The sequence below is a fragment of the Pristis pectinata genome, chromosome 1 (genome assembly GCF_009764475.1).
Source record: "Pristis pectinata isolate sPriPec2 chromosome 1, sPriPec2.1.pri, whole genome shotgun sequence".
In the NCBI taxonomy this organism is placed as follows: Eukaryota; Metazoa; Chordata; class Chondrichthyes; order Rhinopristiformes; family Pristidae; genus Pristis; species Pristis pectinata.
Window position 1 is genome coordinate 86,168,173 of NC_067405.1, and position 18,758 is coordinate 86,186,930.

The following is an 18,758-nucleotide window of genomic DNA, read 5'->3' on the forward strand; positions in this document are numbered from 1 at the left end:
AGAGGCTGGGTGGAGCCGAGCAGAGCTGGGAGTGCTGAGCAGATTCACTCGCTCACTCACTGAGTCAGTGAAGCCGGCTGGTGGCAGCTTTTCCCATGCCTGCTCGTCCTCCCATCACAGCTGATTCTTGAGTTCGTAAACATTTCCTTCCTTTTGACATCCATTGGGTAAACCAGGCCTCTTTGCTAATTATGTCTTTGATTCTGTGTCATTCAGTACCAGTCACACTCCTGAGTCTAGAGGGAGCCCAATTAACAAGATGATGAATACCCAGATGTTTTCCTTTTGCATTCCTAATTAATTTCCCCCGAAACTTGTCAGATGCCTTAAACTTAGGAACTAATTTTCATAAGTGTCTTTAACCAACTTTCCTCATTTAATTATTCAAGTTCAAACTAAAGGTGACCTTTGCTGTACAGTCAGCTTTGATTCAACAATTTACTTTAAAATTGAATTATTCTTCCCTTGCTTATGGCAATATTTTTTATTTCTATTGTATGGGAGTTCAAGGAGGACCATTGTTGTGAGGAACTTGTAGCTCCTGCAGGCTTTGAGTGTCATGTCTTCAGATGACATTAACCTGAGCTCAGGGTTAAGAAGCTTGCAAATCAGTTAGAAATACTACACACTTTTCAGGAGTTTGATGTAAATGAAAAAGAAAATATGGAAATATGAAGAGGGAACTAGAGTAAAGAGCTGCAAATATAATGCCAACATGAGCATGTATGATGGGCTGAATGACCTTCTCCTATGCTGTAATTTTTATGATGTTATGGTAAGTAACTAAGCAGTCGCTTTTTAAGTGTAGTAAGTGAATATTGAAGGAATTTCATCTTCCTTGTTTTTGCTACAAATGGTGTCTCCTTATGATTTCAGTAAATGATTGGTGGCATTTCTTTTCACAGGCCTTTATGGGTGGAGTTTCCTGAGGAGAACAACACATTTGCAATTGATGATGAGTATATGATAGGTATGGTATGTTAGGGTCATGCGATGACATAATAACTTGGTTAGTCAGTGCATTCATATTCTGTAACCTGGCTAGATTGTGAAGACTGAGGAAGATAGTAGGATGCTTTAAGAGGCCATCGTATGGTAGATGGAAGCTAAGCCAGAGGACTCTGATGTGATGTATTCTGAAAAGAGTGACACGAACTAAATGGTATAATTTGAAATCTTGAGAAGTAGTAGGTAGCAGCACAAGTTTGTCAGGCTGTGTAAAAATAAACTGCACAGATGGCCCCTAGCTTCATGAATAGAGCCAGAATGTATGAAAGGAAAGATATTACAATGTCACTATAAATGAGAGTACGGTAACCAACTCTGAGCACCACAATATATGAAGGATGTTAAGGTCGTGACGAGAGTGCAGAGGATATTTATTGGAAAGAACCAGGGATTAACTGGTTTATTATTGTCACATGTACCGAGATACAGTGAAAAACTTTTGTTTGAAGAGCTTTTGGATGAAGAACCTAATGTGAAAATAGCTAGATAACTTATTCTTCATGCCACAGTTGGAATCTGAAGTAGAGATACATGAGCTGAAAAGGAAGGGGAGGAATTTGTGTCCCAGAGTACATTCATGCAGAAACCGGAAAATGTGACTTTCAGTCATCAGGGAAGGAGGGGCCTACAAAAGAAAGAGAATTAGGTTCCAGCTACCGGTTGTTTCTGTCAGACAAAATTTACTTGATATTTGAGGACAAGGTGCAAGACTGTGGGGAAGAGAACCAAATACTGACTAAGTACAGTGGAGAAAAGGGCTGTGCAAGAACAGAACCCATTGAGTTGCAAAGGCAGCAATTTTCTCGAGTGTTGGGAATGATTTCTGGAACAATATGTTTAGTTACATCTAATAATTACAGTCATAATCATAGAAACAAGCCCTTCAGCCCACTGTCTGTACTGATCATTAAGCACCTGTTTACACTAAATCAGGTTTTGTATTCCTTTTATTCCACCTTCAACTCCCTCCCATCTTTTTACCACCCATCTGCATCATAGAGGGAATTTACAGTAGCCAATTAACCTATCCATCCACATGTTTTTGGGATATGGGAGGAAACTGGAATACCTGGGAAAAAAATTACACAGTCACAGAGTGAATTTGCAAACTCCACACGGGTGTTACTGCATTTCAGGATTAAACATGGGTCATTGAAGCTGTAAAGGAGCAGCACTATCTGCAGTGCCATTGTGCTACCTGCAGAAATTCTGGCTCACTAGTTACTGTTAAAGTTAGTATGTTGGACATGCTAAATTTATCAACGAGTAATGAGCCAATATTATTCAATAACTAACAGTGAACTTAATATTGATTGCATTTGAATTTATGTTTAAGAGGAAGAAGAATCATAAATCATAGTTCTAAATTTTGGATAACGTTGACTTTGGTAGAAGTTTACCACAGAATCTGTGTGGGACTTAAAATGGATAAAAATGTATTGGTAGAATACAAGTATTGTACATAGCCCTAAAGTGAAAGGGCTTTATCTTGTGGAACCAACTAACCTTGGTGTCAACAGGGGAGGTGGGAGTATTCAACTAAAAGCAAACTCGTGGAGTGTGTGACATGCAAAGTGTAGCAAAGGAATGAAGTAATAACATCTTGAACAAGTAGTGCAAGTAAAAGCTTTTGAGGGCTATCAAGGAAAACAGCTAAAGTTTGGTTTTGAAATTTATTGTGAATAGTGATAATTAGCTTGGACAGGGAATTTGTTAGCAGATGATTGGGAAAATGGGAATAAACTCTTTAATGAAGATGTGACTGGTGGTGTTCTTCTGGGGCTGCAACCTTGACAATATATATAAACAACAGATAGAAATGTGTCCAAATTTGCTGGTGATAGTGTAATTGTGAGCAGAAAGTTACAATACCACATTGATAGAAATCAGTGGGTAGAACCTCAGCAGATGGAGTTTTGACTTTAAAAAGATGGTAGTTTATTTGCTATATGGTAAGAAGCTGGGAATGAGCAAAGGTGTAAGGGTTCAAGACTTAGGGGTTTAAGAAATTACTAAACGCCAGAAGTCAGGTACAAAAGCAATTATAAAGTTTTATGAAATGTCTCTTAACTCGAGAGCTGTGGTCGAAACAGTAGTCAGCCAAGTCTAGAGTTCAGTTCATATGAAGGTTATATTATTTTCTCAAGGGGTACAGTAGAGATTTTCTAGAAATATAGAAACACTAAAAGGGTTAAATTATGAAGACAAATTTCTTCCTCTTAGCCTTGAAAAGGGTACTGCAGCATAGACTCGGCTGAGCTCAAGAGAAACATATTTCCCCATGATGTAAGGTGAATATGATTATTCCTAATTGACCTTGAGAAGGTACTGGTGATCTGCCTTCTAGAACCCTTGCATCCTCCTTGTGAAGGTACTCCCACAGTACTATTGAGTAAGGAATTCCAGAATTTAGACACAGCACTGATGAAGGACCAGCAATATATTTCCAAGTCAGGATGGTGTGCAACTTGGAGGGGAACCTGCAGGTGGCAGTGCTCCCACGCACCTGTTGCTCGTCCTTTTTTGGTGGTAAAGATTGTGGATTTGGAAGGTGCTGTTGGAGTAACCTGGGTGAGTAATTGCAATGCATTTACAGCTTTGTGCTAGGTGGTGTTGAGCTTCTTGAGAACTGTTGGAGTTGCACTCATCTGGGCAAGTGCAGAGTATTTCGTCAAGCTCTTTTCTGTGTCTGGTAGATGGTGGAATGGCTTTAGGGTGTCAGGAGGTGAGTCACACACTGTAGGATACCCAGCCTCTGACCTGCTCTTGTAGCCACAATATTTATTGTGCAGTCATCAGCAAACATCCCCACTTCTAACGTGTTGGAAGGAAGGTCATTGATGTAGCAGCCAAAGTTGGTTGGACCTAGGATACTGCCCTGCAGTGGTGGGACTGGGGTGATTGACCTCCAACAATCATCCTCCTTTGTGTACAGTATGACTCCAACCACTGGAATGTTTTCCCTTTGATGTCCATTGACTTAAGTTCTTCCAGGATACCTGGATGTCACACTTGGTCAAGGGTAGACCTCTCACCACACCTCTGGAATTCAGATTGATATCAGGAAGCAGTTCCTCACACAAAGGGTAGCAGAAAACTGGAACTGCGAAGACTGTTGGTTTTAATGAAGATTGGGATTGATAGCTTTTTGATAGGCAAGGGTATTAAGGGTTACAAGCTACACTGAATGAGTCAAGATACAAACCAGCCATAATCTACCTGAATATCTCAAGGGTCTAATCCTGTTGTAATGTTCCTGTGTAAGGTCAAGGAGGTTATAGAATATGGAACAAAAGAGCTGTAGAGATGTTCAAAACTAAAGGGTAGAAATTGTTAACTAATCATTAATGAACAGCTTATTAATATGTTTTAATGGAAAGAGAATTAATTATTAGTAAGCCACTATTAATTGGTTTTATTAGGGAGAAACAATTATTATTTAGGCACTATGAATAGATTTTAATGGGGAGAAAATGTTAATTAATTATCACTGAGACACTATTAATAGATTTAAATGGGGAGAAACTTTATAAATTATTACTGAAGCACATTAATAGGTTTTAATAATGAGAAGCTGTTAAACATTAGTATGGTACAATTAATAGGTTTTAATTGGGTGAAACTGTTCCCAGTGGCAGGAAACTCTAAACAGAAGATACAAGCTTACAATGATTGTCAGAAAATTCAGTGGATGAATGAACATGATTTACAATATGTCTTTATGGTCTGGAATGGGTGGTAAAGGTAAAAAAACTTCGAGAAAGGAATTAAACGTACTTGTAAAAGAGGAATTTACAGTGCTGTGGAAAGAGGAAGTGGGATTCTGTATAAGATGGTGTTCAGATTTGTGTTCACAGGTATCGCAGAATGAACTAACAGTACCTGCATCATTGGGATAAGGAATTAAGCAGTCATAAAACATGTTGTTTAGGAGAAGTCCCAGGAAGAATATTAGGAAGCATAGGGTTCGAGAAGGGGTTTAATGTAGATTAGAAAAGGAATGTTTTTGGTGGAAAATTTCAGAAAGTGGGGTCAATACAGCTGACTGAGTGAAGGAAAAAGGTAGTTGAGGAGATCAAACTATAAGCAAGGGAGAGGCAGAAAAAGCTAGAAAAAAGTCCTGAAGTAACTTTAGGGCAAAGCCTTGGAGATAATTGCAATTGTGGATTTGCTTTAATGTCACTCCACAGGGGCTGGTGAGGTGGGGGGTGGGGGGGGGGCGCGGTTATCAAGGACTAGGTAATTGAGGACTGGAGTGATGGGTGGATATGTTTAGAGTAATTAATACCATAATACTGGAGCTTGAATTTATGCCTAAATTGGCAGTGACTGTCTGGTAGGACTTTGAAGAGCAATGATGGTGTCAGTAGGAGTAAGATATAGGCAGCCCTGAATAATATTGCTGCCTTGATGATGGTTAGTACATGAGGTTAGCCATTTGCTAACCATCCTTTTATCTCTGGGATTTGTGCAAAAACAAAATCTGACTAATCAGTTCGAAAAACAAGTCTCCTTTCAGCTGATTATAAATGCTCCACATAGAGTTGTGCTGGATAATGTTTACCTGCTTCCTAAACAAAATTACTGGCAGGGAGTTAATGTCAAAGAGAAATCTCATTCAGAGATGGTGTGTGAGGGCTGAGTATAGAATGAAAATATCGCATGTTCAAAACCTAGAGTTAAGGCAGGTTGTTGATAGACACTCTCTGCTTTTCAGCTTAAAATGCCACTATGCACTTTAATCAAGAAATACAACTGCACTTTAATCAAGAAATACAACTGCTTGTTCTCTAACTTTAAACTTTCCTTCAAATTCATTAAAGAGAGAATTTTTGAGAGCTTCACTCAATGACAGAGGGGAGCAGGTGTAATTGAGAATGTTGATTTACTGAAGCATTCACTGCGGTAAGTCCAGGAAAAGCCCTCCCTCTGATGGGGTGGAGCTGGTTGGGGTGGGATGGTCTGCACCCACTGATGGGGATGAGTGATAGGGATTCTGATGGGAATGAGGAGAATATCCTCCCTGTCATAGGGACAAAGAGGGGTCTCTTCCTCTTAATGGGTATGAAGAGAGGTCTCTTCCTCCTGATAGAGATGAATTGGAATCTTCTGTCTCTTAATGAGATGGGAGTGGAGGGACTCCACCTGGGAATGGGAAAGCATGAAAACACAGCATAAGTACCTCAGTCTGTTAAATTCATCAATATGACTTTGTTAATTTTCCTTCAAATCTGCAGGAGAAGCTTTGCTGGTACATCCTGTGACTGAAGCAGGGGCAACAGAAGTTAGTGTGCTACTTCCTGGAAAAGGAGAGGTGAGTTGATGTCTGTCTGATGAAGATGATTGACCTGAGACGTTAACTGTTTCTGTGTGCAGCGACAATGCCTGACCTACTGGGTATTGCCAGCACTTCTTTGTTTTATTTCTACCTCCAAAACGCCGCTGAAAACTTCATCTATCTCTTCACTATCATATTTACTCACCTCCTCTTGTTCTTCCACTCAGTTCAGCCTCCCTTTTCAACCATATTTTCATTCACTGCTGAAATCTACCTTTTCAACCTCATCTTCACTCCCCTCGTCTAAACCTTCAACTTCATCTTTCCCATCTCATTTGCCTCTTTAATCACTAATCCTGATCTTCCAACATATTCTTCTCCTGACCTTTCCATTCTCTCCTGTGCCCCCACCCCCCCTCCCATTCCATCTCTCTCCTCTGCTGGTTTTGACCCTACCCTCTTGCCCCACACCTCCTGTAATGCCCACCTGCTCTCCCTCCTCTCTCCTCTCTTCCCAGCTCGTTCTAGTTGCATATTCTAGTTGCATATTTGAGGCATTCTGTTGTGCTAAAGCTGCCGTGTAATCAAACCTGCTCATTTTGTTCTATTTGAAATTACACACTTTACCACTAATGATGACAAAGTTATTTTAACCATAGTTTTTGTTTATTTAAGGTGTGGTACCATCTTGGAACATTACAGCGGTTTAATGGTGATCAGATTCTGTGTGTATCTGTAACCCTTGACAATGTAAGTATCAAAGTAGTTTCAGGCTTTACTCTAGTGGAGCCCTTTTCAACTTTATTTCAGCAAAGAGAAGATAACTCAGCATGGAAGTTAACTATCATTGTCAGGAGAAACTTTTGTTACATGGGGAGGCGTGCTTTTATAGATTATAACCTGTCAGATAGAGAGGTCTCACCAGGAATGAATATGTAATGCCAGCGGAGTCGCGAATAAGGAACTTTGTTCAGGCATATTTGGATAGTTTACTCAGACAAGATCACGCCTGGCCCAGCAGATGTCAATACAGATAACAGTTGCCTATAATGAGGGAAGTTTTGCATTGACTAGGATTAGTGTTACATGTCCCTATACATGATAATATTTACGATGTGTGTTTTTCTGAATATTTATGGTCCACAATGAACTGATGCCAGAACATATATCTACATCTAGTACACAGTGAGCTAGTACTGGTACGTATATTACACTTAGTGCATTCTGAGAAATAATAGTAGTATATCAGAGAATTTCACCACACAGAATGTGGTCATTCAGTCTGCTATGCCTGTATTGGTTCTTTGAAACATCCACCTAATTTAGTCCCTTGCCCAAACTTCACCCCCTACTACAAATTTGTTCTTTCCAAATGCATGTCCAGTTGTCATTCAAAAGCTTTCTCCAAGCTGATTTCACCACCCTGTCTGATTGTGCATATTTGATCTTAATGGTCTTAATGATCTGTCTTGGAAAAGATCTTCCCATTCCTTTGCATTCCTTTCCAATTATTTTAAATTCATTACCTCTGGTTATCAACCCACTGGTCAGAGGGGATTTTCTTCCATATTCCACCATAACTACTGATCATTTTTGATATCTCTAGTGGATTTCCCTGTAATTTTTTCCACACTAAGGATAATAGTCCCAGTCTCCCCAATTTCCTCAAACCTTCTTCAAGGATTGGCCACCCTAAATTATCATATGCAGAATAAACACTACTCCAGCTAAAATGCAACCAGGGACTTGTAAAGATTTTGCATGACTTCTTTGCTTTTGTATTCAGTGCCCTGATTTACAAAGTTCAATATCCAATAGTTCTCTCAATGTTATTCAGATCAGGGTGATTTGTGAATCTGCATTCTTGGAATCCAGTCCTCAAGATGGAGTTATTTAGATGATACTTTGTTTCTATATTGTTCCTCCTGATGAGTGTCACTTCACTCCAATCCACATTACAATTATACTTGCCATGCACTGGCTATTCCACCACTGACCCTACCATCTTCAGAAGTCTGCTACTTTGTTAAGTTTTATATCTACTGCAGACTTCAAAATTAATTCCCTATACCCTTCTAGATGATTACAAGTAGTAAAATAAGCAATGGGGCTGAATACAGATTTTTATTTTGCAAATCCCACTGCATCCTCCACTCCATTAAGTCATCAGCTAATTACTTGCCCAAGTTACCATCATCACTTCAATGCATGTCATTTTTCCCAATGTGAAGCCTGGCCAAGTGATCTGATCCTGATGGGACCCAACTATATGTGCTGGGTTCAGGTTTAGTCAGGGTATACTCTCATAAAACATTCTGGTTTGACTCAGGCAATGCCATCTTGCCACTTTATTCAGGTCAGGGTGACTTGCTCAGTATTACTGCATGTGTCCTCTTTTCTTGATCAATAATTAATGTTTCACCCTCAAGCACTTAATAGCATGTTTGAGATGGTTATACTGATGATGAGTGGAAACATTTTGAAGTACTTGGGCTCAGTTCAGTTTGGATCAGCCATGATGATGTTGGGTTTGGTTTTAATTTTTATCAAAAGCCTGTTAAAAATCCATTTGTAGACTTTCTGCAACACCTTCATCATTCTCTTGCTGTTATTTTTTTCAGAGCTCCATCAAGTTAGTGAGACATTATTTTCTTATTTCATGTATTGCCATTTCTTCAGTGTCACCGAGTCTAAATCCTGGAACTCCCTCCCCAATAGCACCTACGCCTCCATAGTTCTAATGATCCATTTTCTTCTAAAAAGGAACTGCGTGTTTTATGTAGTGAGACTTCTGTGGTTTCGCCAGGCCGAAACTCTGCAGATCCAGCTAAGTAAGTTTTCCTTCCGCCATAAGCCTTAAACAAAATTTCTGACAGAAACTGTGCCTTTGCAGATACCTGTTTACCAACGCGGTGGCACCATCATCCCCAGGAAAACATCAGTACAAATGTCCACAAAGAGTATGGAGACAGTGTCCTATTTCCTCCATGTTGCACTGAGTTCTGAGGTAATGGATGTTTCTGTTCAATTAAATTGTACTACCAGTGACATTGCTGTCAGCGTGCTGAACTATGCAAATAAATTGAATCTGGGTTGCCAGAGCTCTGCTCTGATTGATGTGAGTGCTCAGAGTGGAATAATGGCTGCTGTAAAAACTGTAAATATCACATTGGTATTTGACGTAGATGTTCAGATATTCAAAGCCAGAGGCAGTCCATTCAGTCCCTGATCCAACAATGTTGGTGGCGGATAGTGGCAACTCGCACTCTCTTTGACGAAAGGCAATTCACTCACATCTTGCACTTACTCTTGATGATTGTTCTCCCTGCAGCTTGCATTGCAGGAAGCTATGTTTATGTTTCTCATATTCCTTGCATCATAAAAGGAGGTCATTCGGGCCAGCAAGGTAATGCCAGCTCTCAGAGCAAACCCATCAATTCCAAATGCCCACTCATTTCACAGTAACTTTCTCACATACCTATCAACTCCAACCTGGTTCTCCTGCAGTCAAGGTAGTTTACAGTAGACTGTTTGTCTTTGGGATGTGTGAGGAAACCAGAGTACCTGGGGAAAACCCACACTGTCACAAGGAGAGCGTGCACACTCCACACAGGCAGTACCAGAGGTCAGGACTGCACCTGGGCCTCTGGAGCTATGTAGCGGCACTACCTGCTGCACCTCTTTACCGCCACTGTGATTGGGCTGTTGTAGCTTCAAAAACCACTCCTGGGTACATCATGTCAATGTGTTCTCACCTAAGTTTTAATGTTCAGCTAGGAGAAGATCCAAGGGAGTAACCTCTGATATATCTGTTATCTCATAACTCACTGTAATTGTCATGTATCCAATTTTGTATTGCCCAATAAATTCACATATAATGGACCCACTTACGGAAAACTGGAGAATCATAACTGCAGATAATCCCACTCTGGCAAATTAGAGATCAGACATGAGCCACTTTTTTTAATATTAATTTAAGGGATGTGGTCTTCTCAGGCTGATCCACCATTTAATTGCCCATCCTTAGTTGCCCTTGAGAAGGTGGTGGTGAGCTGCCTTCTTGAATGGCTGCACTGCTTGAGGTGTGGGTATACTCACAAAGCTGTTAGGGTTACAACTTTCTAGTGGTTTATTACAACTGAATGGCTTGCTAGACCATTTCGGAGAGGAGTTAAGAGTCAACCACATTGCTGTGGATCTGGAGTCACCTGGAGGCCAGACTAGGTCAGGACGGAGGTAAGGCTGGACCAGGTAAGATTTCCTCCCCTACAGGACATGGGTGAACCAGATGAGTCTTTACAACAATCGACAATGGTATGCGTGGTCATCATTAGACCTTTCAATTCCAGAATTTGAATTTATCACCATCTACCATGGTGGGATTCAAACCCAGGTCCCCAGGACTTTGCCCTGGGTACCTAGATTATTAATCCAGTGATAATACCATTGCACTATTACCTCCTCTGTCAATTTTTGATCAGAAGATTTCATCCTTCTACTGTGGTCTATGCAGAGTTTTATTTATCAGTCTCTTCTCCAGTTATGGTTATGCTTCACCATGCTCGACTGGGTGGAGCAGTTGGCTTGGCTTCTAAACACAGAGGGGAGGCTATCAGTTCAGGCACTGAATAGTGGTAATATTGGCATTTCACCCTGTGCTGTAATGGGAGGTCTGAAGCACTTTACAGTTAAGACCAAATTGATATCAGTGATTTGGAATGGGGTTGGGGCTCCAGATGGGCATTCTGGTGTAACACCCAAGCCTGAAAATCATCTGGCTGTAATTCCATCCCAGCCCATTCTGCCAAACTGCATTTAAGAGTTTATATAAGTGGAAAGAAATAATCTATGTCCTATTCCCCTAAATATGCTGTATTATTGATTGATTATTGGTTTTATCACCTTTGAGACTAAGATAGCCCATATTCCTGTTTTAGAACACAGCCACAGGGAAGTTATTCATTGATGATGGACATTCATTTGACTATCAGAGTAAGAACCAGTTCTTGCTCCGGAAATTCATCTTCAAGGACAACATATTTTCAGCTGTGTGAGTATCATCTGTTACTCATTCAGGGCTAAGGTCTGAGTTTATTTGGAGGGGCATTTACATGTGGGGAATTGCTGGATAAAAGGCTTTGATATTCATAATGAAGTCTCCAGAGGGCGAATATCTCAGTAGTCAATCCTTATTAAGGAAGTGTGCTGCTATGAGAACACTTTTCACCTGGAGACTTTACCACATAAGTCTTTCTTTGAATCTAGCTAAGACGGCTTGCTATACGAATCTTTTCTATACTGTAGCCTTAATAATGGCCTTTCCTAAGAAGAGACTTAATGAGAGAACAAATCTTCAAAATGAGTTCAAAAGCAACAATTTAACATTCTAGTTTTAAAGTTTATAGTTCAGAGATTATGATTTAACATTTATTTTGGATTTGTTGCAGCTGCAGTTTATTGGTTTTCAGTTTATAGTTCTGAAGTTTTGGAAAATATCCCAAGGAACTTTGTAGATCCCAGGCAATAAGCTGTTGTGGAGGAGTTAAGAGAGCACAAATATTAATACGAGAAATTTATGTTTGAAAATTTTTATTTAAATTTGTGCTGGAAGTTGGGAAGTTTCAGAAGAAGTTGGGTTGAGCACAAGGCCAAAGTAGCTGAAGTTTTTATGATCTAAAGGAGACACACAAGTAGTTGAATACAAATGTAAGAAGCTGGAAAGAGTAGTGGACTCAGCCCAATACATCACTGGCACATCCCTGCACACCATCGGTAGTATCTACATAAGGCATTGCCTCAAGAAGGCAACATCCATCATCAAAGATCACCACCATCCAGACCATGCCATCTTCTCACAACTACCATCAGGCAGGAGGTACAGAAGCCTGAAGTCCCACACCATCTAGTTCAAGAACATTCAACCATTCAGTTCTTGAACCAACCAGCACAACCCTAATCACTACCTCAGTATAGCAACACTATGACTACTTTGCACTACAATGTATTTTATTTATTTTGTTCTAATTGTGTTCTTTCTCATATAATTTTGTATAATTTCTGTTGTTAATGTATGTTTTCCTTGTAAATGTTGTGTATCTGATGCTATGTGCCTGTGATGCTGCTGCAAGTAAGTTTTTCATTGCACCTGTGCATACATGTACTTGTGCATATGAGAACAAACTTGACTTTGACTTTGATCATATATAAGCATTGGACTGGATGCTCCTTGTTTTGTAATCTTTGGCCTTTGTGGAAGGTATCCAAATATAGCAAGGAAATCTCTAAATGGGAGGTTTTGAAAGCATAAAGGATCTAGTGCTGGTTTTACCCATGGGTCATAACCTTGATGTTGTAGAGGGATTGCACTGCACCATTGAATCTTAGTGCAACCCTATCTCCAGCGCGACATTCCTGATGGGTCATCAAGTTCAATGGGAAGATAACAGACAGCCATTTTATTTTAAAACCTCAACAGTAAAGCAGGCAGATGACAAGAGCTGACTTCTTGGTGCAATGCCAGATGAAGGCTACAAGGGGTTGGTTGTCTTGGTATACCTTGCCATCTCACTCAGATTAGTTGTCTGCTGAGGAGTGTATGGTTACCGTGCTGAAAGAAGCCATGCCCAGGCTTCTAGTGACAGAGTAACAATTGGAGGATTGCAGTGGTGGAAGTGAGTAATCTTGGTGATGAGAGAAGTAAGTTCTTGAAGAGCAGAATCAATGCTAAAGGTGTGGATTTTGCAGCCTATCTAGAAAGTAATGATGGTGATTTTAGTTTCCCTACAGGAATTGCCTTCTTAAGGTGTTGGCTCCTAAGAATATTTGGGAAGTTCATCTTATATCAACAGCAGGACCTCAAAGTCCCAGTAACCTGATCAAAACCATTTGGCAGTCGATGGGAAATGGTGAGAGGCTCTTTAGCCCAGATTACACTTTAAGATTGCCTGCTCTCCCAGGTTGTCTAGGATTCTTCCAGCTGGGCCATGAACTTCCTGTGCATTGAAGCTACTGCCTGGGAAAACCTGCTTTGAATATTTCTCACCACAGCCTTCCTGCAGCAACCACCCTCTTTTCCTTTCACCCTATCCCTGTCCTGCAAAGACTACTGCAGAGAGTCAGACACACTTGGGGAAGCCCATAAATGGAAATCTTGAGTGGGAAGGAACAAGTGCACCGAGTCATGTGAAGTGTGTGGCTGGGCAAGAAGGTAACAAAAGACAGGGGAACCAAGGGGTGTCAGTGGACTGATGTTGGGAGGCCATTAGGGAAGTGATTTGACTGGTGACAAGGCTTATAGTCAGGAAAGGAGGGTAAGACTGGGGAATGGATGGCAGGTTTGAGGAGTGATAGAGAGAGACTGAGAGCTGAAAGGATTGGGACCAGAGGGTGGGAGAGAGGAATGCCCACCACAGAACGAAGCTTTAAGAGCATTGATGCATAACAATGTTACCATGAATGAGAAACTATTCTCATGAAGAGAGTTTTGAGATACTAAATGTATCTCCACTTGAGCAGAGAAGGTTAAAACATGTAAAGTTTTTCAAGGTCTTGATAAGGTGATTAGGGCATATTCACATCATCCTGTGAAGAATCAGTGACAGCAGGCAAGCAGGTTTAATTATCCTTCACATGGAGATTTTTGGAGTGTCTGATGTTTTTTAACAGAGAACTTTATCACAGTAGATTATTCACAGATGGTAATGAGAGGTGAACTATTGGCAAACTGCACATTGATATTCAGTCCAATCTGTCCACAGAAGGATAGGACTTCACATTTCCTTTGTTGTGTCAATTTCCTTCCCATGCTTTGTTCTGGAATATCTCTCGGTGGACACAGGCTGTTCTCTGGGATCCAGACCAAATGCGATGATTCATGAAAGAGGCAAAGCATCAATTGTTTACAGGAATGACAGCAAAGGCCCAGCATCCAAACATGGATTTCCTGGCAGCTAAGTGCTGGGGAGCTGAAAACCTTGGTTTACTTTGCTATTCTCAAGCCAGGAGCACCAAGGCCCTAAACTGGCTGCAGCTGAAATCAATTGGTTCAGCATGGACCAGCAGTTGAATCCAGAAGGTCTAGTTTGAATGTATTAGTTGCATAATCCCACCTTTGTTAATAAGGAAAGCAGATGAATGTATATAACCAACTCATAGCCTCTCTGAATTCAACGTTTATCATTTATGTTAACATGCGCACTATCTTTATAAAGGCTGACCTGTGTATGTGTTCCCCTTGTATCCAGATGTGCTGATCAGAGAGGACAGTATTGCACTGAATGTCTGGTGGAAAAGATCCACATAGTGGGAGCTGCACAACCTTATTGTGTGACAACACAGTGTCCAGGTAAAACATGCTGACATTTTATAGTAGAATTGTATTCAGCTGAGGGTTTGTAAACCTATTAGTTTTCCAGCAACAAAATAACAAAAAAATGAGACTGCAACAATTGAAAGTAAGTAATAAAGAATTCTGGCATACTCAGAAGGCCCAGTAATATTTGACTGGCCATTCATTGAGAGGGTGGAACAGTAGCACATAGATGGGGTAACTCATGAGGTTTAAAGTTAATTGGACACTTATTGCTCACTTACTATCTCAGTGAGGCTAAAGGGAAAGAGAGAAAATGAGAAATAATGTACTAATTCGCCAGCCTCTTTCTGTTCTTGGCCAAGCAGTACTCTTACTGCTGCGATCAGGGAAGTTGAATAATCCAAATATTTATCTCTGGGCTGCTACATGTAAAATTTTGTTTTAATTTTGTAAGAAAAGTTTCAAAGATGAAAGGGAGTGACTCTCATAATTTGCTATGAGATATGCTCTTAAACCACCTGCTGTCTGACCCAGAACCAGGCCTAAACAGCTTGCATGTGTCTTTCTGCCAGACTTTGATAATGCCACTGTTAGGTGCCTTGGGAATTTTTACTGTATAAATGCAAACTATTGTTGCTCACAAGCTTGGCAAACTACTTGAGCCCCAGGAGCTTCCAACTGCATAACTGCTCTATCATGAAGACTGGCTACTCACATCTCTTTAATGTCTGCCTTCCCTGACCCTGGTTTAATGTAACTGATACTGAAAGTCTCACCTTTCCTTTCATTATCTCAAGAGTTGGTAATTCATGGCCCTCTTGGTTAGCTCAAATCCTCTGTGAACTTCAGTATATCCAAAACATGACTGGCTGTATCCTAGAGAAACAAAGGACTGCAGGTGCTGGAATCTAGATGAATAAAAAACAAGTTTTAAATACTCAGCCACCAGCAGTCTTGAATTCAGCTGTCCAAATCCTAAGCTTTGGAATTCCTTCCCCATACATCTCCAGCTCTTGCTGTCTATTGTGTCTTTATTGTCTGTACACTTAATTATCCCAGAACTTTCTACTACAGCCCCATTACACTCTCCATGAAGTCAACCATACCTCGGTTGCCCAAGTTCCTTACTTGCACCATCTCATTCATTCATCATTGCTCTGCTCACTGGCCTATGTTAGCTCTTGGTTAAGTGATGTTTCAACTGTATACTAATCCAGCCCATTAAGATATCTGAATACTTCCAATTCCATCCTCTTGAATAGCCTCATGGGAATTTGTCCACCATTGTCAGCTTGTCCACTACTACCAAGGCTCTAAGCTTTACAACACTATAACTAAATCTCTCTACCTCTCTATTGCTCTTCTTGCCTTGCATATGTCCTAAAATCCTGATTATTGTGATGCAACATTTTTTCATCTGTTCCAATTATCTCTTTATGTAGTTTGGTGTCAGATTTTGTGGAATTTGCTTTTGTGAAGCATCTTTAGTATTTGTGAAGCATCTTGATTCTTGCCACTTTGTCATTTTTGATGTTAATAATAATTTTGTTCATTTCCTCCTTCAGATATGCAGGAGGTTCCAGTACAATTCGACTACGATTTGGAAAAGTGCCTATTAATCATTGGAAGTCTACAACTTAATGTAGGGTGTGACTGGACCCTGAAGCTTAAATACTGATGGGTGGGCATTCAGCTCTCTAAGTATGCAATTGAAACAGTGCTGTTCACATGCACGTATTTTTAAGATCATATCAAGGTTTTCCCACTACATCAACATTATTTTCTGTTGAATATTTCCTTTATTGAGTCAACCTGGGAATTGCCTCTTGAAACCACTTTCTGATATGTTCCTTTAAAACCTGCGCCTTTGACCAAACTTGTAGTCATCTACTGTATTATCTTCTTAAGTGCTGAGCATGTTACTTGGACAGAGGTTATTATTGTTGTTGCGATATGTAACAGGTTGTGCCGAAGTATAACTACTGTACTATGTAGCACCCAGCTGACCTGGATGTGTCACAGGCCTTCTTCACAGCATCAGGCATCTGTCCTGTAAACACATAAAGACCAGAAAATAGGAGCAGTAGTAGGCACCAAGCACCTCAAGCCTGCTCCACCATTCAATATGATAATAACTGATTTGTCTCAGGTTTTATCTCCTTTCCTCGGTTCTACATAGTCCTCAATTTATGATCTTAAAAAAAATTTTGTCTACTTTCTCTTTAAATACCAATGATCTAACCTCAAGCAGCCACTGTGAAAAGAAATTCCTACACACCACAGTTTTAATTGACTGCTCCCTTGTAACTGTATCCCCTTGTTTGACACTCTCCCACCATCTCAACGTCTACCCCGTAATGCCCACTTAGGATCTTTTATGTTTCAGTACAATTATTTTCTAAATCCAAAGAATATGGATCCTACCTCTTTAGCTGCATGTAATTAGGCAACCCTCTAATCTCAGGAATAAGCCCCAATCAATCTTTTGAATGGCCTTCAGTGCTTGTCTATCCTTTGAAGATACAAGTTTGCAAGATCATCACCAGAGGTTAAGTAAAAATCTATTTGACTATGCAGCTACTGCAATTGAACTTTGAGCACTTCTTGTATTGACATTTACTCAATCGACTCTTCTATTTCTGTTACAATTTTCTAAAGATGGAGCATTTTCACAGTGCTTGAGTTGACCAGTTTTGGTGATTCTCGAGAACCACCTTCAATGCATATAATAGAATGTGCACTACATCTTGCTCCATCTTGCAACCTAAAACTTTCACTTCTGACCCTACACCTGTATTGAGCTGCATGAGATCCCAATATGAATCCATTTTAGCCCTCACAAGGGGTAATGTTGGGAGAGATCCTATTCGCTTATGTTCATTCACTTTTCACAGAAGGGCAAATAGCTGAAAGTTGGAAGTGCATTCCACCAAACCTGAGAAGGTTCTGTTGAAGAGTGCATACCCACTGACTGGAACATGTGGCCATGCTTTTGAGTTACATTTAATACTTCAGGCTTGACTTTTTTTTATAAGGAAGTAATTTCTGAATCAGAGCAAGTTTAAAATGATGGAAATTTAATGTAAAGCCTGAGAATGGTTTAAAAAATGATGAAACATGAGCAGTAGAGAGTTGTTAGGGGATAGTGGAATTGTTCAGGAGAGTGTTTCTGGGATTAGTGTTGGAATTGGAATGGTTTTTAGTTCACATTAACAAATGGTGTTTTCAGTTCTGAGAACATTAAACGTTGATTCAACTCAATTCATATTTATCCTACGAATACTTTCTAAGTAATTGTTAGCATCTCATCAAATATGTTCAGGGCATATTGAAAGCAACTGTGTTAAATTATTTGGAATGTTCTCAATGATATTCACTTTTGCAAGCAATGGCACATGAGTGGAAGTCTATCTCTGCAACAGAGCAAATTAAGGATGTTAAAAACAAATGTTCCTACACAAGTCTCAAAATGTACATTGATATATCTGCCCAGATTCTTATTTGTCTTTGCTCACTCCTTGTAGAGTTCTCTGAAGGAATGTTGAGGAATAATAAACTGTTGGTTTATTATGGCTAAGATGTTATTTGCCTGTTGAGTTTTATACATAATTTCCAGAAGTTGTCAACTAAAAGGAAAAATAAACATAAATTCATTGCATTTACTTTGAAGAAAATTCCCATTTCCAAGGACTCTTCTGTGAATGTCTTTGATGCAGAGCAAAACTTGGGTTAGGAGAGGTATGTCAGGGAATTTCTTGAAACATGGGTAGGTGGTAGAATCTGGAGGAGTGGTTAGAGAATGTGGGGAGAATAAAAGAAATGGGATTAATGTAGGTGTAGTGTAAATGGGTGGTTGATGGTTGGCATTGACCCAGTGGGCCGAAGAGCCTGTTTCTGTGCTGTATCTCTATGACTCTACCTTTGTTTTTACCTGTGTAATACCTGTTTCATTTTGAGATGAACAATTTTCTCAATTTCTCTTCATTTTTATCACCTGCTTAGCACTTCGAAAACCTTATGTCAGAAATTTGAATTTGCATGAAAGATGGGCAATTTGCTGCTCATCTCTGACTATCCTGAAGAAATATTGTAGGAAAGCCCTCAATTTTTGTATCATGAGTGGCTATATCCATTCTGTCTTCCTTAGACTGTGAGGCTGCA

The 18,758-nt window shown here is 40.0% G+C and overlaps 1 protein-coding gene across 1 annotated transcript in view; it reads left to right on the forward strand.

The window, feature by feature from the left end:
• LOC127570643 (neutral alpha-glucosidase C-like) overlaps positions 1-18,081 on the forward strand; it is a 95,193-nt gene extending 77,112 nt beyond the window's left edge. Inside the window, exons 18-24 of the mRNA XM_052016394.1 lie at positions 906-970; positions 6,246-6,322; positions 6,962-7,036; positions 9,180-9,293; positions 11,224-11,336; positions 14,530-14,630; positions 16,163-18,081. Of these exons, the coding sequence (XP_051872354.1) occupies positions 906-970; positions 6,246-6,322; positions 6,962-7,036; positions 9,180-9,293; positions 11,224-11,336; positions 14,530-14,630; positions 16,163-16,275 (658 nt within the window). The 3' untranslated portion in view covers positions 16,276-18,081. The remainder of the gene's footprint in view (positions 1-905; positions 971-6,245; positions 6,323-6,961; positions 7,037-9,179; positions 9,294-11,223; positions 11,337-14,529; positions 14,631-16,162) is intronic.
• Positions 18,082-18,758: the final 677 nt, after the last annotated feature.